This window comes from Eucyclogobius newberryi, unplaced genomic scaffold (genome assembly GCF_026437365.1).
Source record: "Eucyclogobius newberryi isolate DKJ021-1_F unplaced genomic scaffold, fEucNew1.0.hap1 SCAF_3, whole genome shotgun sequence".
Taxonomy (NCBI): Eukaryota; Metazoa; Chordata; class Actinopteri; order Gobiiformes; family Gobiidae; genus Eucyclogobius; species Eucyclogobius newberryi.
This window is the reverse complement of record NW_027315945.1, coordinates 40,618,708-40,639,613: the sequence shown is the minus strand read 5'-3', so window position 1 is coordinate 40,639,613 and position 20,906 is coordinate 40,618,708. Positions and strand designations below refer to the sequence as shown.

The 20,906-nt window shown below is 47.3% G+C and overlaps 1 protein-coding gene and 2 long non-coding RNA genes across 3 annotated transcripts in view; 1 reads left to right on the top strand and 2 right to left on the bottom strand.

Annotated features, from left to right (window-relative positions):
* LOC140374619 (uncharacterized) overlaps nt 1-20,906 on the bottom strand; it is a 55,278-nt gene that overhangs the window by 23,810 nt on the left and 10,562 nt on the right. Inside the window, exon 4 of the mRNA XM_072461548.1 lies at nt 12,743-14,511. Coding sequence (XP_072317649.1) covers nt 12,743-14,511 — 1,769 coding nt within the window. The remainder of the gene's footprint in view (nt 1-12,742; nt 14,512-20,906) is intronic.
* Nucleotides 4,143-6,416, top strand: LOC140373856 (uncharacterized). Its single transcript, XR_011929049.1, has 2 exons — nt 4,143-4,705; nt 5,291-6,416. It is a non-coding gene; the product is annotated as an uncharacterized lncRNA (long non-coding RNA).
* Nucleotides 14,705-16,406, bottom strand: LOC140373857 (uncharacterized). Its single transcript, XR_011929050.1, has 3 exons — nt 16,265-16,406; nt 15,740-15,783; nt 14,705-14,933 (listed from the first exon to the last, which is right to left on the bottom strand). It is a non-coding gene; the product is annotated as an uncharacterized lncRNA (long non-coding RNA).

Sequence of the window (20,906 nt, the reverse complement as noted above, 5' to 3'; positions counted from 1 at the left end):
GAGGACATGTCCACATGAGGAGGACATGTGCACATGAGGAGGACATGTGCACATGAGGAGGACATGTCCACATGAGGAGGACATGTCCACATGAGGAGGACATGTGCACATGAGGAGGACATGTGCACATGAGGAGGACATGTCCACATGAGGAGGACATGTGCACATGAGGAGGACATGTCGACATGAGGAGGACATGTCGACATGAGGAGGACATGTGCACATGAGGAGGACATGTCGACATGAGGACATGTGCACATGAGGAGGACATGTGCACATGAGGAGGACATGTCCACATGAGGAGGACATGTGCACATGAGGAGGACATGTGCACATGAGGAGGACATGTCCACATGAGGAGGACATGAGGAGGACATGTCGACATGAGGAGGACATGAGGAGGACATGTCGACATGAGGAGGACATGTCGACATGAGGAGGACATGTGCACATGAGGAGGACATGTGCACATGAGGAGGACTTGTCCACATGAGGAGGACATGTGCACATGAGGAGGACATGTCCACATGAGGAGGACATGTCCACATGAGGAGGACATGTCCACGGACATGTCCACATGAGGAGGACATGTCCACATGAGGAGGACATGTGCACATGAGGAGGACATGTCGACATGAGGAGGACATGTGCACATGAGGAGGACATGTGCACATGAGGAGGACATGTGCACATGAGGAGGACTTGTCCACATGAGGAGGACATGTCCACATGAGGAGGACATGTGCACATGTGCACATGAGGAGGACTTGTCCACATGAGGAGGACATGTGCACATGAGGAGGACATGTCCACATGAGGAGGACATGTGCACATGAGGAGGACATGTCCACATGAGGAGGACATGTCCACACGAGGAGGACATGTCCACACGAGGAGGACATGTCCACATGAGGACATGTCCACACGAGGAGGACATGTCCACACGAGGAGGACATGTCCACGGACATGTCCACGGACATGTCCACACGAAGAGGACATGTCCACATGAGGAGGACATGTCCACATGAGGAGGACATGTCCACGGACATGTCCACATGAGGAGGACATGTCCACATGAGGAGGACATGTCCACATGAGGAGGACATGTGCACATGAGGAGGACATGACCACATGAGGAGGACATGTCGACATGAGGAGGACATGTGCACATGAGGAGGACATGTGCACATGAGGAGGACATGTCCACATGAGGAGGACTTGTCCACATGAGGAGGACATGTCCACATGAGGAGGACATGTCCACATGAGGACATGTCCACATGAGGAGGACTTGTCCACATGAGGAGGACATGTCCGCATGAGGAGGACATGTCCACATGAGGAGGACATGTCCGCATGAGGAGGACATGTCCGCATGAGGAGGACATGTCCACATGAGGAGGACATGTCCGCATGAGGAGGACATGTCCGCATGAGGAGGACATGTCCACATGAGGAGGACTTGTCCGCTACTTAAATGGCAGCGACAAAATTATTCTGATCAAATCGGTCAAGACGCGTATTCTTCATTTCCTCGTTGCAACACGACGAGTTCAATGAATGGGAGCCAAAGCCACGCCCACCCGCATCAAAGCCACGCCCACCCGCATCAAAGCCACGCCCACCCCGCATCCTTTAAAGGTTGAATGGACGATTTTTTTGGCCCAAATTTTAGTCTTATTTCCTCGTGGCGTGGACGGCCGATTAGTCCTGCCACGTGTCAATCATAAAATGCACCTACCGTTCACCTGCAGCCGCGTGCGGCTCGTCCCCCGAGAGCAGCACGGTCCGCGTGTCTAAGCGCATTGATCTATCATAGTATAGTTCCCTCAGTGTACGGGACAAAATGAAGACGGAGAAAGACTGTTCGAGTTGACTCATAAAAGACGGAAATCTACGGGAGACGAGAGATGCGATGCGATCCGTCGCGCTAATAAACAAACGCACGTGTGTGTTGTATCGGTCCACACGGGGGAGTGGCATGTGCACGGGGGAGTGGCATGTGCACGGGGGAGTGGCATGTGCACGGGGGAGTGGCATGTGCACGGGGGAGTGGCATGAGCACGGGGGAGTGGCATGTGCACGGGGGAGTGGCATGTGCACGGGGGAGTGGCATGTGCACGGGGGAGTGGCATGTGCACGAGGGAGTGGCATGAGCACGGGGGAGGGGCATGAGCACGAGGGAGTGGCATGTGCACGGGGGAGTGGCATGTGCACGGGGGAGTGGCATGAGCACGGGGGAGTGGCATGTGCACGGGGGAGTGGCATGTGCACGGGGGAGTGGCATGTGCACGGGGGAGTGGCATGTGCACGGGGGAGTGGCATGAGCACGGGGGAGTGGCATGTGCACGGGGGAGTGGCATGTGCACGGGGGAGTGGCATGTGCACGGGGGAGTGGCATGTGCACGGGGGAGTGGCATGAGCACGGGGGAGTGGCATGTGCACGGGGGAGTGGCATGTGCACGGGGGAGTGGCATGTGCACGGGGGAGTGGCATGAGCACGGGGGAGTGGCATGTGCACGGGGGAGTGGCATGTGCACGGGGGAGTGGCATGTGCACGGGGGAGTGGCATGAGCACGGGGGAGTGGCATGTGCACTTCCACCTGCGTTCTCAAATCGCCGAAAAAATCGTCCATTGCGCCTTTAAGTGAATCTACCAGTGAGATAAACTCCAACACTTTCATGTTTCAGGTTATGTCGCGTTAGCTTAACATGCGCGGAAGTGGGCGGGGCTTAGGCTTTCATTTGATTCAGCTCAGAAGGCGAAATGTTCTCAAAAGAGAAAGAGTTTGTACATTTTTAAGTGCACCATAGCAAAAGATCAGAATAGGAGTAACACAACGTACAGTTACACGTGTCCTCACTGTTCCTCTGAATGGTGGAAGCTCTTCTATTCAGTCTTTGTTCATGTTGCTCTGGACAGCTGCAAGTCTCCCAACTTGACCTGGACTGGAGCCGTGAAACCATGAGGCTGAAAAAGAGTAAGAGCCGTGTGAACATGGTGAGGTGACCACGTTTACGACATTCAAAATGACGACATTATAACTCAGACATTAAACACAGTCATGACCTTTATGACCTCTGACTGAGATGTTTATCAAGGCGAATAAAGCTGAACTTTCAAGAGGAATAATATCTAATGCAATCGTTGTATTTGTAATCAGTTTGCAATAAAATGTGTCTCGTTTCTTCATAACTCCATGACAATGTACTCGGGCCTCAAAGCTCCTGCCGTGGACAAAATAAATGTAAACTTTTGGAATGTGCTTTTGGCGACAGGAAAAAGGCCAAAACAAAGAAATGGACGACACAAAGATCAGCAACGATCAAAGACTGGACTGAGAGTGACAGACATTAGACAAATGGGGAAAATGACCTTCAGACTTCATTTGGAAATATAAAGATATAAAAGAAAGAGCAACAAGAGGAAACGAATATACAAAAACACAGCAACACAAAAGACACACACTAATAATACTGTACAAAATATATTGTATTGTGATGTCTTTTATTTAGAAGTTTGCCCTCTGTCTGAGTGTAAAGGACAGTCGTTAGTGTCAGTGGGAAAATAACTGTATATTTATGACTCCAAATTGTGCCAAACTGTGATGCAGGAGCAACTAACAAATAGTGACAAACTGTAAAGCCAAATTAGCTGCATCTTCTTAAAGGAAAGTCTTAGAACTACTGTGTCATGCCGTTGTAATGTAACTATATAATAAAGTCATTTCTGAAGATGTAAATATACTCCACACATCACGTGACATACGTGCGTGCGCATGCGCGCTGATGAAGAGGCGCTAGCATACCGCGGCGTTTCCTTTAGCATTAGCGTCTTTTTGTGGATTAAATGGTATAAAACGTGGGGTTGCCCGTGGTTACCGTCTGTCACGTTCGTCTGGAGCCTGCGCTTGATTCGTACAAAGCGTTTAAAGCTGAAAAAGTACCGTATTTCCAGATTGTTTTGGTCCGTGTGTCGCTGCTGCGCCGCGTCAGATTCGCGTTTGAAATTCTACGATGGCGGTTTATCCAGGGGGCGGGGTTTGTGAGCGCGGCTCAGGAGCTGATTGGACACATGTGATGACGTGTGTCTCGGTGGGTTTTGACCCAGGAAGTAAACATTTCTTTTACTTCCTGTTTCTAAAGAGCGAAGACGCGAAACAAAAGTGTTCAAAGATTCCGTCTCTGTGGATAAAAATCACTTTTGGCCTTCATAGTTATGGTCATAAATTGTACTTTTGGACTTCAGAGAAAGTCAGAACAAACGTGATTCTTGAAGCAGCGAGGACTTTTTTAGACGTTAAAGATGTCACCGGGGAAGAATAGCACCAGATGCTAAGGAAGGGGCTGCACATACTGCGGAATAAGGACTATTTGTGATCGTCTGGGTGAGCACTGTATATATACATACATTGAGTGCCAATCGCCATTAAACTAAACCAAGAAGAAGAAGAAGAGTAATCATTTTTTGTCTTCCAAACATTGTTGTTTTTGACTTTTTTAAGTAAACCAAGGATTTGAAGAACATTGTTACAGTTTTAAGGACACATCTGAGGAGCCAGCGACATGTCCGGGAGAAGAAGTGAAACAGACTCTTGTGAACGCTGTCGGAAATATCAACAAGAAATTCATGAGCTAAAAGCACGGATATTTGTTTTAGAATCTGAAAAAGGACTCCACGATACAATTCCAGTGTCATCCAGTGGTAAGAAAAACAGCTTCGAAGCCCCTAAAACAATTCTATTTGCCTTTATACAGTGATGTGATTCATAAAGTGAGCTCATGCTTAAAAATACGTTAAAACAGTTAAAAGGTTTGCAATAAATATTAATTTACAGAAGCCTAAGAAATATCAACGTAAAGTTAAAGGTTAAAAGTTTTCTAAAAACGTTATTTGTCATGTTACACTAATAGTTCTGTCATTTAGTTTGAGGTTATTTTGATCATATCATCAGTAATCGGCGAGAAAGCCTGAATCCTTTTGTTGATCGATTGGTAATGCCTTTCACTCACCACTAGGGGTTTTCTGTGTTGTTTCTTGAGAGACTTGAGGCAGAGCTGATCCCTTAGGGGATTTAGTACCATTTAAAACACAAAGTAAATGAATCCTTTAAAAACGGTCTGTGGTTTTAAATGTAATTCTGTTTTTATTTGTTCTTAAATATCTTATTATTAGTGGAACTGTTTTGATGATTTGTGTTCTGTCGAGTCTTTCCTTTGCCCCAGGTCGCCCCTGTAAAAGAGCTCTCCATCTCAGTGGGTTTCTTACCTGGTTGTTTCTCTCCTGCAGGTGTTCAGGAGGAGCCCGGTCCTGCAGGTGTTCAGGTGGAGCCCGGTCTTGCAGGTGTTAAGGAGGAGCCCGGTCCTGCAGGTGTTCAGGTGGAGCCCGGTCTTGCAGGTTTTAAGGTGGAGCCCAGAGTGAAGCAGGAAAACCCAGAGACTCCTCAGATTAAAGAGGAAGCAGAAGTACTCCAGACATTATTATTAGTGATGTATTTTCACTGTTTGATGCTAAAACTGACCATTCAGCGGACAAACCCTTCAGCTGCCCAGTCCATGATAAAACCTCTAATATAAAAGAAAAAAACAGCAGAAAAGAGAAAAGCATTTCCACTCAGAGGAACAACGAGAGCACAGAGAGACACAGGGAGAGCAGTGTGGAGGAGGAGCAGGAGGAGGAGCAGGAGGAGGAGCAGAAGACATCAGCTTAGACCTCAAAGGCACTCGCAACAGACACATGAACAATCACACTGGGGAGAGACCTTTCAGCTGTTCACTCTGTAAGAAAACATTTCCCCGTAAAGGTGATCTTAACAGACACGTTACCACTCACACTGGAGATAGACCTTTCTGCTGTTCAGTATGTATGAAAACGTTTTCCCGTAAAGGTACTCTCAACAAACACATGCGCTGTCACACAGACAGACCGGAACGTTCTGACACTGAACAGGAACCTTCAGCTGAGTTCTCCAGAGGAACCAGAACCAGTTCCTCCACAACACCTGACCAGAAGAACCTTGAACACCAAGAAAACAATCAAGAACTTTAGCCATTCCTTAATTAAAACTGCTGAAAGTTCATGAGTTATTTTGTTCTTTCTTTTGTTTCTCTTGAGGTTTTGAGTGTTTGTGGCTCTTGCAGCTGTTCCTTCAGTGAGAGAACCAGGACGCTGCATTAGTGTTCACGTTCACGCAGCAGAAGAACCTTACAGTTGTTCAGCCTGTAATAGAACCTTTGATCAGTGCAAACTCAGGAGAACAAAGGAGCCTTGGGGTCTATGTTCCATTCACAGCAGCACTTGTGTTTGCTCTGCTCATGACGCTGGGAGAGTTTTGTGTCTTTAGTGTTTGTTTGATGCTTTTTGTCCTTTTGTTCTAAACAACAGTTTGTGGGACAAATAAAGCTTCTCTTCTCACCACAGACTCTCTCGTTATGGTTTACCTCATGTCACCTGTCGTCAGGGAAACATAGATCTGACTCGTCTGCATATTTTCACTGTGTATCATTTGACCTAACAGCAGCATGTAGAGGCTGAACAGAAGGGGTCCCAGGACTGACCCTTGGGGCACTCCACAGGTCAGGGACACGTGGTCTGAGACACAATTACTGATTTATGTTTTAAATGTATTTATATTTAATTTGAAAAAGAACAAACATAGAACAAAGAACAGAACAGAACACAGTACGACAAGAGAGAAAAAAACAAAGGTCGACATAAAAACATGTTCAAAGTGAAATAAAAGTCCAGCGAGTCCAGAGTCGGTCAAATTTGTCTTTTTCCAAATGAAGTTTGAATGTTTTCTTCTCCGTGAGTCTAATCCCTGTTTTTATGTCGGTCCAGTCCTTGGTCGTTGGGGTTTTTTGAGGAGTCCAACAATACAAGAGATGGAGCCTCCAGCGTGGAGCCTGTGAGGTCAGGGTCTGGTCACCATGGTGATACATCTCTGTTCATTTGAAGACACCGATGACATGATTTATCTGTGTTTAACATCAGACTTTATGCTCCATGTGGCCGTCTGCTTTTGGACATAAACTCTGTGATAAACACATCGACTCATCCATGTGCCAAATGTGGGAGATCGTAAAATACTTTCAGAGTCCAGCAGGGGGAGTGGTGAGCCAGGGGGCGTGGTGAGCCAGGGGGCGTGGTGAGCCAGGGGGCGTGGTGAGCCAGGGAGGTCATATATCCGGTTCTTTCTGAGGATTGGTGTTGTTGATGGTGTTATTTCCCCTGTAACGTGGGAGGTGGTCCCCCACTGGGACCAGTGGTGAGAAGGTGAGAAGCCGGAGCCCACTCCACACAGAGGCGGAGCCACTCCACACAGAGGCGGGGCCACTCCACACAGAGGCGGGGCCACTCCACTCAGAGGCGGGGCCACTCCAGACGTGTATTGTACTGGGATCTAGCTCTCGACACCTCCTGATAAATCCATACTTTGCATCTTTGTAGCGCCCTCAAGCTCCGCTCTGTGCGCCGCCCTCTAGCTCCGCCCTGTGCGCCGCCCTCAAGCTCCGCTCTGTGCGCCGCCCTCTAGCTCCGCCCTGTGCGCCGCCCTCTAGCTCCGCCCTGTGCGCCGCCCTCTAGCTCCGCCCTGTGCGCCGCCCTCTAGCTCCGCCCTGTGCGCCGCCCTGTAGCTCCGCCCTGTGCGCCGCCCTCTAGCTCCGCCCTGTGCGCCGCCCTCTAGCTCCGCCCTGTGCGCCGCCCTCTAGCTCCGCCCTGTGCGCCACCCTCTAGCTCCGCCCTGTGCGCCGCCCTGTAGCTCCGCCCTGTGCGCTGCCTCTTTCTGCCGCCTTAAAGGAATAATAGAGGATATTTCATCAATTAGAGAACTCAAGCGACTGTTAGTCCCTATTGTTAAAAACTCATGTGCACAGTGGGCCGCACACTCACCCCCCTCCCTCCTGTTCTTTCCGAGAGGCCCATCAAACCTCGTGCGTGAGCAGCAACAGCGCCACTGCTACACGTTTGTTTATTAGCACGACGGATCGCATCATCTCTCGTCTCCGCAGACTTCCGTCTTTTCTGAGCAGCTTGAACACCGTCTTTCTTTTTCGTCCCTCGGCCATTTTTTCACTGCACACTGAAGGAAGTCGCTGCTCGCTTCGCTAAACACACCGGCATATCATCCACGCATGGTGTAATGTGGTTAGACCGTTTGGAGAGGGCGCTAGAGAGCCATTTTATTAGCTAGAATGGATGATTATGTTTTATATTTCTTCAGATTTAATATAAATCGCACAGCAAACAATGGCAGGAAACCAGTGCATTTAGGCCAAATTATATTATGTAAATGAATAACTGAAATGTTCATATCAAAAATAAACATTTCAATTAAAAAACAATACAGAAAATGATGATACTATTAAAACTGTAAATGAACAAATGTAGTTTGTATATCAGACCTGTACAACATGATACAAGTATATTTATAGATGTATATAACAATTCATCGTTCTCAATTTTGGTAAACAGCATTTCCAGTCGACATATTCTAAGACGCCAAAGACCTCAACAGCTTCAGGCCGGTGTCTCTCACGTCCTGATGAAGACACTGGAGCTGGTCCTGGACCACCTCCGCTCCACCGTGAGCTCAGCCATGGACCCGCTGCAGTTTGTACGTCCTGGCATCGGAGTGGAGGACGCCGTCATCTCCTGCTGCACTGCTCTCTCTCTCACCTGGAGAAGCCTGGCAGCTCTGTGAGGATTCTGTTCTTTCATCTCTCCAGCGCCTTCAACACCATCAGCTCCTGAGGGACAAGCTGGAGACGGCTCCTGAGGGACAAGCTGGAGACGGCTCCTGAGGGACAAGCTGGAGACGGCTCCTGAGGGACAAGCTGGAGACGGCTCCTGAGGGACAAGCTGGAGACGGCTGGAGTGGAGTACGACCTGCAGAGTGGATCCTGGACGACCTCACAGACCGACCCCAGTTTGTGAGAGCCCGGGACTGTGTGTCTGACACTCGGACCTGCAGTGTGGGGGACCTGCAGTGTGAGAGACCTGCAGTGTGAGGGACCTGCAGTGTGGGGGACCTGCAGTGTGGGGGACCTGCAGTGTGAGGGACCTGCAGTGTGGGGGACCTGCAGTGTGGGGGACCTGCAGTGTGTGGGACCTGCAGTGCGGGGGCCCTGCAGTGTGGGGGCCCTGCAGTGTGGGGGACCTGCAGTGTGGGGGCCCTGCAGTGTGTGGGACCTGCAGTGCGGGGGCCCTGCAGTGTGGGGGACCTGCAGTGTGGTGGCGCCCCAGGGCACCGTCCTTGCGCCCTTTCTCTTCACCCTTTACACTGCAGACTTCAGACACGACATGGACAGCTGTGTCCTGCAGAAGTTCTCTGACCACTCTGCCATCATCGGACTCATCACAGACGATGATGTGGAGGACAGAGGACAGAGGACAGAGGACTGGAGCAGGACTTTGTGGAACCTCCTCCTCCTCAACGCGGGGAAGACCAAGGAGATGGTGGTGGACTTCCACAGAGGCCACGCCCCCCTCACCAGTGAACAGGGACGGGACAGGCCACGCCCCCCTCACCAGTGAACAGGGACGGGACAGGCCACGCCCCCCTCACCAGTGAACAGGGACGGGACAGGCCACGCCCCCCTCACCAGTGAACAGGGACGGGACAGGCCACGCCCCCCTCACCAGTGAACAGGGACGGGACATTGAGAGAGTGACTCATACAAGGACCTGGTGTTCATCTGAACCACAAACTGGACTCATAACACAGACTGAACAGGAAGAGCCAGAGTCAGCTCCTCCTCCTGAGGAGACTCAGGTCTTTTGGAGTGACAGGGCCGCTCTTGTCACTCCTGAAGACCTTCTCTGACTCTGTGGTGCATCAGCTCCTGTAGGTGTGGTCATCACAGAGAGGGAGAGGAAGAAGCTGGACAAAGCTCCGTCCTGGGCTGTCCTCTGGACTCGGTGCAGGAGGTGGGGGACAGAAGGGTCCTGGCTAAACTCACATCTATGCTGGACCATGAGTCTCACCCCCTGCAGGACACTCTGTCCCCTGCAGGACACTCTGTCCCCTGCAGGACACTCTGTCCACTCTGGAGAGCAGCTTCAGAGACTGAGCCACCCTCTGTGTGAAGGAGACGTTTCAGTCTTTCCTTCTGCTGCTCAGACTCTACAACAAACACTGTCATGTGCAATAATGTCACATTCATGTGCATATAACTGATGTAAATAGAGTGTTTATTAGGCCCGAGCGCCACAAGCTGGCGAGAGGCCTATTAATCTCGTAAGGCCGTGCGAAGCACGGCTGCGAAAGTGCGCACGTAGTGCGCACGAAATCGAGCGCGAAGCGCTCGCCCACTTCCAAACACTCACTAACGCACTCCTTCACTCACGCACGCCCCGTGCATACTAATTAGTAGTAGGAAAATGGAACATTACCGTTGTAAACGGGCGAAGCCCGTGCAAAAGTGCGCACTAAACGAGCACTTTACATTGGGATCCCCATATAAAGCACTCATTTGCCCTAAGTAGCTCACGAATACGTTCCCCATCTCTTGCATGTTCCGTGCATATAAGCATGTAATGCAAAAATTGAACATTATTACTGTATAGAGGGCCAAAAACACAAAGTGGGCGGAGCCCACTCAAAATTAACGAAAGTACCCGTCAGTGACCAGGGACCCACACCATGAGGTAGGAAAGCGCGAGCGCTTTCCGAAAATGTATAGTTTATGATATTTGAAAAATGGGAAACATTGTTTTCGCATCGGAATATTATTCTTTCTTCTTCTTCTTCTTCTTCTTCTTCTTCTTCTTCTTCTTCTCGGGACCAACCCCCCTATTTTTCACCCAGTGAACATTGACGAAAAGTCACAAAAATTTGCACGCCTCTAAAAATCGTGCCTCTCTACATTCTGGCTATTTCCTTTTTCTAAAATAAAAAAAATTGGCGCGTCAGCGCCCCCAAATGTACCAAAAATGCATTGAGAGATGGGAAATGACCCAAAAAAAATATGATCGTAGAATCATGAAATTTGGCGCAGAGGTAGATGGTGACAAGAGAAGTAAAAAATATTATTACGGCAACGCCGTCCGCCCAACCAAATGTCGGCCATATTGCTTCAAAAATGGCTAAACATGACTTCGGAGTTTTTCCAAACGTCGTACTTTTACGAACTCCTCCCAGGGCGTTGGCCCTAAAAAGCTGAAATTTGGTGAAAATGCTACTGAGGAGTGGGACATCAAAAGTTATCCAAATTACATTGATACCTCTCACGGTCTCTGTGCGGCGAAGCCGCAAACTGTAGCTAGAATTTCAGAAATCTCCCATATTTAAAATTTCTGCCGTTTGCGCAGATAAAGTCCGAATTGCGTCAAATTAGAATCAGTTGTTAAACTCTTTGCCCTAAACCTACTTGAAGTGAAATAAATTCATTTGGCGCCACAGCGCCCCCTACAGATTTTATATGGAGGTTAAATGTTTAGTTTTGCGAAATTATATAAAATTTGACACACAACTCAATTTTAGCATCCCCATCAAAAAAGTCAATGAGACCCATGTCATAATTGTTATGGCGTTGCCGTAACGATGACCGAAACCTTTCATGTTATTCCAATGGGGAAATCGCCAGAACATGTTTACACTTTAGACTTTCACAAACTCCTCCCAGGGCGTCAGCCCTATTAACCTGAAATTTGGTGAGACTCATCTGCAGGACCATCAAAAGTTATCCACATTTTCATTCAAAGAGTCACGGTGTCTGTGCGGCAAAGCCGCACATTTTGCCAAGAATTCAAAATAAAATAGCTTTTTGATGTAAAACAAAGGGGAGAAGATGTGACAGCGTCACAGATTCAGCAGTAGGCGTAATAAAAGGACAATTGGGGCGCGTTAGCGCCCCCTCCTCTTGCGGCGTGGCGGCGGTGTGGCGGCGGCGTGGCGAGGGCCGATCATTGCCGCTTGCGGCTATATTTTTACCATTATTATTGTATTATTTTGTCTTACACTGTTTTTATTTTATCTTTATTTTTCCCCTCCATTCCTTATTAATAAATGAGAGGTTTTGTCTACAAGAGTTTTGTTTATAAGAGTTCTTCTATTAGTGTGTTTTTTAAACTTCCAATAAGTTTTCTGTCCTTTTCCTTTGTATCTACTGCGTTACAACAATTTAATTGTGGCGAGTAGCAGAAAAGCTAAAATTGATTGAGAGTTTGGAATAAATCTGATCCTCTCCCTCTGCCACGCCCTCTCAGTGGACAGTCGAGTGGAGGGTCCATGTTCGTTGATCCCAAATTGTTGTAGAATTACTGCAAATAATGACCAAGAAATAATGAAATATAACAGTTTGTCTTTCTTTATTGACTCGTGCACAGTAAATAATCACTGTCCCTGACAAAGGTCTCTGTCCCTCGTCCTCCAGAACAATGACAATACAAGTCCTTTTAAAGGCAGTGACACAAACTGACACGTACACACATCATCACAATCAAATCAGCTCCAAAAGAGACAGAACAACCATCACGGATGCAAAGATTCAATCCATGTCCTGACACATGACTTCACGATACAGAAGGCGCCGGACCATCTTTATCAGGAACCCATATTCTCATATTCTCTGCACACAATAACAGCAGAGATAGAATGACATGACATTTTACCATCATCGTCCCCAGGTTCTCTCACTGAAGGAACAGCTGCAAGAGCCACAAACACTAAAAAAAACAAGAGAAACAAAAGAACAAACAAAAGAACTCATGAACTTTCAACAGTTTTAATTAAGGAATGACTAAAGTTCTTGATTGTTTTCTTGGTGTTCAAGGTTCTTCTGGTCAGGTGTTGTGGAGGAACTGGTTCTGGTTCCTCTGGAGAACTCAGCTGAAGGTTCCTGTTCAGTGTCAGAACGTTCCGGTCTGTCTCTGTGACTGTGCATGTGTTTGTTGAGAGTACTTTTACGGACAAATGTTTTCTTACAGACTGAACAGCTGTAAGGTCTCTCTCCAGTGTGAGTGTCCATGTGGCTACTGAGATGAACTTTTTGGACAAATGTTTTCTTACAGACTGAACAGCTGTAAGGTCTCTCTCCAGTGTGAGCGTTCATGTGGACCCTGAGATGAACTTTAAGGGCAAATGTTTTCTTACATACTGTGCAGCTGTAAGGTCTCTCTCCAGCGTGAGTGGTCATGTGGATGCTGAGATTACCTTTACGGGCAAATGTTTTCTTACAGACTGAGCACCTGAAAGGTCTCTCTCCAATGTGAATAGCCATGTGGTCATTGAGAGTACCTTTACGGGCAAATGTTTTATTACAGACTGAGCAGCTGTAAGGTCTCTCTCCAGTGTGAGTGGTCATGTGGTCGCTGAGATGACCTTTTTGAACAAATGTTTTTTCACAGTCCGAACAGCTGTAAGGTCTCTCTCCAGTGTGATTTTTCATGTGTCCGTTGAGAGTACGTATACTGGGAAATGTTTTCTTACAGACTGAGCAACTGAAAGGTCTCTCCCCAGTGTGAGAAGTCATGTGGTCTTTGAGACTACGTTTACTGGCAAATGTTTTCTTACAGAGGGAGCAACTGAAAGGTTTCTCACCAGTGTGGGTGGTCATGTGGTCGTTGAGATGATCTTTACAGTACTTTACGGAAGATGATCCTCCTGCTCCTCCTTCAGTCCCTGAAACGTGTCCCTCTGTGACAGTGGCTCTGCTCTCTGCTCCACACTTGTATTTGCTGAATAGACCTGAGTTGTGTGCAGTTGTACTTGTGTCTTTTATCTGGACTTGGTTGCCGTGGTCTCCATCAGCCTCTGTCTCCATCTGTGCAGTTGAACCTCTGGCTGGAGGTTCCCAGTCTTCATCACTGTCAGTGTCAGAAGAGTTCTCAGTGTCTTCCTCAGTGTCTGAGTGTAACTGTGGGTCTAAGCTGATGTCTGCTCCTCCCCCTGCTCCTCCTCCAAACTGCTCTCCCTGTGTCTCTCTGTGCTCTCGTTGTTCCTCTGAGTGGAAATGCTTTTCTCTTTTGTGCTGTTTTTGTTCTTTTATATTAGAGGTTTTATCATGGACTGTCCAGCAGAAAGGTTTGTCCGCTGAATGGTCAGTTTTAGCATCACACAGTGAAAATACATCACTAATAATAATGTCTGGAGTCTCTAATCTCAGTTCCTCTGCTTCCTCTTTAATCTGAGGAGTCTCTGGGTTTTCCTGCTTCACTCTGGGCTCCTCCTGAACACCTGCAAGACTGGGCTCCTCCTTAACACCTGCAAGACCGGGCTCAACCTTAACAACTGCAGGACCGGGCTCCTCCTGTTTACCTGCAGGACCAGGCTCCATGTTAAAACCTGCAGGACCGGGCTCCATGTTAAAACCTGCAGGACCGGGCTCCACCTGAACACCTGCAGGACCGGGCTCCACCTGAACACCTGCAGGACCGGGCTCCACCTGAACACCTGCAGGACCGGGCTCCACCTGAACACCTGCAGGACCGGGCTCCACCTGAACACCTGCAGGACCAGGCTCCATGTTAAAACCTGCAGGACCGGGCTCCACCTGAACACCTGCAGGACCGGGCTCCACCTGAACACCTGCAGGACCGGGCTCCACCTGAACACCTGCAGGACCGGGCTCCACCTGAACACCTGCAGGACCGGGCTCCACCTGAACACCTGCAGGACTGGGCTCCTCCTTAACACTTGCAGGACCGGGCTCCTCCTGAACACCTGCAGGACCGGGCTCCTCCTGAACACTTGCAGGACCGGGCTCCACCTGAACACCTGCAGGACTGGGCTCCACCTGAACACCTGCAGGACTGGGCTCCACCTGAACACTTGCAGGACCGGGCTCCTCCTTAACACTTGCAGGACCGGGCTCCACCTGAACACCTGCAGGACTGGGCTCCTCCTTAACACCTGCAGGACAAGGCTCCACTGGAACACCTGCAGGACCGGGCTCCACTTGAACACTTGCAGGACCGGTCTCCATCTGAACACCTGCAGGAGAGAAACAACCAGGTAAGAAACCCACTGAGATGGAGAGCTCTTTTACAGGGGCGACCTGGGGCAGAGGAAAGACTCGACAGAACACAAATCATAAAAACAGTTCCACTAATAATAAGATATTTAAGAACAAATAAAAACAGAATTACATTTAAAACCACAGACCGTTTTTAAAGGATTCCTTTACTTTGTGTTTTAAATGGTACTAAATCCCCTAAGGGATCAGCTCTGCCTCAAGTCTCTCAAGAAACAACACAGAAAACCCCTAGTGGTGAGTGAAAGGCATTACCAATCGATCAACAAAAGGATTCAGGCTTTCTCGCCGATTACTGATGATATGATCAAAATAACCTCAAACTAAATGACAGAACTATTAGTGTAACATGACAAATAACATTTTTAGAAAACTTTTAACCTTTAACTTTACGTTGATATTTTTTAGGCTTCTGTAAATTAATATTTATTGCAAACCTTTTAACTGTTTTAACGTATTTTTAAGCATGAGCTCACTTTATGAATCACATCACTGTATAAAGGCAAACAGAATTGTTTTAGGGGCTTGGAAGCTTCTCCCGGACTTTTAATTGTTCCCCAAACCTGACCGGCCGATGATTGTCTACCGAGCGTGTCACACTAACCTCTCCAATACTCTTTCCTCGCCCCTTTTACCGTTCTTTTTACCATTGCCATTTTCTTTTTATAATCAATAGAATTTTGAAAACAATCATTTATATTCCTCGCTCGAATGGCATGTGTGCATTCTTCAGACCAACAAGGGACAATCTTTGTTTTTTTCTTACCTTTTCTATTCCTCGTTGTCTGCTTTGCTGCTCTCACAATCGCACTGCACAAAGAAGAATTGAGATCGTCAATATTTACATCCACATTTACTTTCTCCGGTTCATTTTCAGAAATTACCCTGAATTTACTCCAGTTTACACCTTTAAAACACCAGCTACTTATTCCTTCTGTGCTAACACTCTCATAATTAAAACGTATCTGTTTTTATTGGATAGTGATCACTCCTTATCCACGACCCAGGTGCTCGTCCCAGTGATAGTTTCAGACGCCAGTGTTAAGTCTAGAGATGATTCTGTCCCATTCCTCATTAAATCTAGTTCCACTCTCGTCATTTAAACATACAAGACCCTTCAAATCCATTAAATCCTCTATCACCAACCCATTCTCATCATTATTCCCACCCCACAACGTACTATGAGCATTAAAATCACCACAACATATAGATTTGCCCTAAAGATGAACAATAAAACTCTCCAGTGTTAAACGCTTACATGTGTTATACAAATGTACTATATTAAACTTACTCTCTTTCCCCCACACTTCTATCACAAGGAATTCTAATTCTTTCCCTTTACTTCAAACTCTAAACTGAATCCTATTCCTGATAAATATGGCACATCCTCCACCATTTCCTCCTCTTCTCTCCCTTCGACTCAATCCACAGAGACGGAGACACTTTTGTTTAGCGTCTGCGCTCTTCAGAAACAGGAAGTAAAAGAAATGTTTACTTCCTGGGTCAAAACCCAACGAGGCCTACGTCATCACATGCGTCCAATCAGCTCCCGACCCACCCTCACAAGCCCCGCCCCATCTTAGAATTTCGGACGCGGCGCGGCAGCGACACACGGACCAAAACAATCTGGAAATACGGTACTTTTTCAGCTTTTAATGCTTTGTACGAATCAGGCGCAGGCTCCAGACGAACGTGACAGACGGTAACCACGGGCAACGCCAACGTTTTATACCATTTAATCCACAAAAAGACGCTAATGCTAAAGGAAACGCCGCGGTATGCTAGCGCCTCTTCATCAGCGCGCATGCGCACGCACGTATGTCACGTGATGTGTGGAGTTTATTTACATCTTCAGAAATGACTTTATTATATAGTTACATTACAACGGCATGACACAGTAGTTCTAAGACTTTCCTTTAAGAAGATGCAGCTAATTTGGCTTTACAGTTTGTCACTATTTGTTAGTTGCTCCTGCATCACAGTTTGGCACAATTTGGAGTCATAAATATACAGTTATTTTCCCACTGACACTAACGACTGTCCTTTATCTCTTCAGTACATGAAACAAATACTTGTTCCTTCAGGACTGTTGCTCTTTCTTTTTAATTTTATTTTTAGATATTAATTAAAAACATCGCAATAGGAGGAGGGAAATGTGAAAATATCTTGCTGATCTGATTTTGCGACCGCGGTTGAAGCATTCGGTTACCAAGGCGGTTGCTATGGTGCGTTCTCGTGTTTGGCGGAATGAACTCGTGAAATGTTTTTGTCTTTGGTGAAAACTAACCGTCCAGACTTGGTTAACACTTATGAACGGACGTTGCAGCCCATCTTTGAAGTGCTTCAAATACACTCACTAATAAACAATAATCAGTATTCGTTTTCAAGCATGAGATAGTTTTCACTATGTTTGATAACGTGATATTTGAGGAAACAAGCATGAAAGAAAATGCTAACCACCCCATTCAAACCAATGGGCGCGGCTAAGCTAAGCAGCACACGTCGTCAACGTTCACTCTAAATAAGACGATCTGGGCTCGGTCGTCGGCTCCTGAGATTGGAACAGTAAATGCCTTTAGTACAAATGATCCGTGACCTTTTAACCCTGTAGCAACAGCCCCAATCCTCCACCGGCATGTCATTAGCTGCAACTAACTTCCTGTTTATATGCAGCCGATTGGCAGCGCACGTCACATGACCGACTGACGCACGACGCAACAACGTGATGACCTAAAGAGAGAGAGAGGGAGCGAGAGAGAGTGCCCTCTGTGTCCCCTGTGCCCTCTTTGACCTCTGTGCCAGGGCTGGGTGACCTTTGGGTGCAGGAGGGTCACACACTGGATGTTTTTAGTTTCTAAAGTCATATGTAGTTGTGGCCCTCGTGCTCGTGTGCCTGGTGCAGAGCGAGGGTCATTATGGGCTGCTCACCTCATACGTACAGCCTGTCCCATGTGACCACTGACTGGGGAAAGAGAGTGTTCTCTTAAGCTGCTCCAGCAGCTTGGAACCCTGATCCATCAGACTTGAGGGAGAGCTGATCTCTTAGGGGTTTTTGTACCATTTAAAAAACAAAGAAAATGAATCCTTTAAAAACAAACGGTCTGTGGTTTTAAATGTAATTCTGTTTTTATTTGTTCTTAAATATCTTATTATTAGTGGAATTGTTTTTATGATTTGTGTTCTGTCGAGTCTTTCCTTTGCCCCAGGTCGCCCCTGTAAAAGAGCTCTCCATCTCAGTGGGTTTCTTACCTGGTTGTTTCTCTCCTGCAGGTGTTCAGGTGGAGCCCGGTCCTGCAGGTGTTCAGGTGGAGCCCGGTCCTGCAGGTGTTCCAGTGGAGCCTTGTCCTGCAGGTGTTAAGGAGGAGCCCTGTCCTGCAGGTGTTCAGGAGGAGCCCTGTCCTGCAGGTGTTCATGAGGAGCCCTGTCCTGCAGGTGTTCAGGAGGAGCCCGGTCCTGCAGGTGTTCAGGAGGAGCCCGGTCCTCTAGGTGTAAAGGAGGAGCCTGGTCTTGCAGCTGTTCAGGAGGAACCCAGAGTAAAGCAGGAAAACCCAGAGACTCCTCAGATTAAAGAGGAAGCAGAAGTACTCCAAACATTATTATTAGTGATGTATTTTCATTGTGTGGTGCTAAAACTGACCATTCAGCGGACAAACCTTTCAGCTGTCCAGTCCATGATAAAATCTCTAATATAAAAGAACAAAAACAGCACAAAAGAGAAAAGCATTTCCACTCAGAGGAACAACGAGAGCACAGGGAGAGCAGTGTGGAGGAGGAGCAGACATCAGCTTAGACCCACAGTTACACTCAGACACTGAGGAAGACACTGAGAACTCTTCTGACACTGACAGTGCTGAAGACTGGGAACCTCCGGCCAGAAGTTCAACTGCACAGATGGAGACAGAGGCTGATGGAGACCACGGCAATCAAGTCCAGATAAAAGACACAAGTACAACTGCACACAACTCGGGTCTATTCAGCAAATACAAGTGTGGAGCAGAGAGCAGAGCCACTGTCACAGAGGGACACGTGTCAGGGACTGGAGGAGGAGGAGAGAAGAAACACAAGGGTTCTGTTTGTCAGAAGAGATTTAAGACTAAATTGAAGCTAGAAACACACACCAGAATCCACACTGGAGAGAGACCTTACAGCTGTTCAGTCTGTACGAAAACATTTGCCCGTAAAGGTCATCTCAGCGACCACATGACTTCACACTGGAAAGAGACCTTTCAGCTGTTCAGTCAGTAAGAAAACATTTCCCCGTAGAGGTATTTTCAACAGGCGCATGTACTCTCACACTGGACAGAGGCCTTACAGTTGGTCAGTTGGTGAGAAAACATTTGCCCATAAAGGTACTCTCAACAAACACATGCGCCGTCACAGAGACAGACCGGAACGTTCTGACACTGAACAGGAACCTTCAGCTGAGTTCTCCAGAGGAACCAGAACCAGTTCCTCCACAACACCTGACCAGAAGAACCTTGAACACCAAGAAAACAATCAAAAACGCTGCATTACAGTGTTCACGTTCATGCAGCAGAAGAACCTTACAGTTGTTCAGCCTGTAATAGAACCTTTGATCAGTGCAAACTCAGGAGAACAAAGGAACCTTGGGGTCTATGTTCCATTCACAGCAGCACTTGTGTTTGCTCTGCTCATGACGCTGGGAGAGTTTTGTGTCTTTAGTGTTTCTTTGATGCTTTTTGTCCTTTTGTTCTAAACTACAGTTTGTGGGACAAATAAAGCTTCTCTTCTCACCACAGACTCTCTCGTTATGGTTTACCTCATGTCACCTGTCGTCAGGGAAACATAGATCTGACTCGTCTGCACATTTTCACTGCGTATCAGCTGACCTAACAGCAGCATGTAGAGGTTGAACAGAAGGGGTCCCAGGACTGACCCTTGGGGCACCCCACAGTTCAGGGACACGTGGTCTGAGACACAACTACATTTCATTTATTTTTAAATATATTTAATTTGTTTCACTTAGGCCATGGAGAGACTTGTACACAAGCAGAGCTGCTTTAAAGTCTATTCTCTGAGCCACAGGGGGCAGTGCAGAGACCTGAGAACAGGACTAATGTGATGGTACTTCCTGGTTCTAGTCAGGACTAATGTGATGGTACTTCCTGGTTCTAGTCAGGACTAATGTGATGGTACTTCCTGGTTCTAGTCAGGACTAATGTGATGGTACTTCCTGGTTCTAGTCAGGACTAATGTGATGGTACTTCCTGGTTCTAGTCAGGACTAATGTGATGGTACTTCCTGGTTCTAGTCAGGACTAATGTGATGGTACTTCCTGGTTCTAGTCAGGACTAATGTGATGGTACTTCCTGGTTCTAGTCAGGACTAATGTGATGGTACTTCCTGGTTCTAGTCAGGACTAATGTGATGGTACTTCCTGGTTCTAGTCAGGACTAATGTGATGGTACTTCCTGGTTCTAGTCAGGACTAATGTAATGGTACTTCCTGGTTCTAGTCAGGACTAATGTAATGGTACTTCCTGGTTCTAGTCAGGACTAATGTGATGGTACTTCCTGGTTCTAGTCAGGACTAATGTAATGGTACTTCCTGGTTCTAGTCAGGACTAATGTGATGGTACTTCCTGGTTCTAGTCAGGACTAATGTGATGGTACTTCCTGGTTCTAGTCAGGACTAATGTGATGGTACTTCCTGGTTCTAGTCAGGACCCGAGCAGCAGCGTTCTGGATGTACTGCAGCTGTTTTACAGCTCGTTTGGAGAGACCAATGAGCGGCCGTAACAGTCTAATCTACTGGAGACAAACACATGGATAAGTCTCTCTAAATCTGGTTTTGACACTATATTTTTAATTTTGGCAATGTTTTTTAGATGGTAAAAAGCTGCTGATGTTATTGATTTGTTGTGTTAAAAGTCTGAGTCCATTATTACCTTCAGATTTCTAACTTGGTTGGTA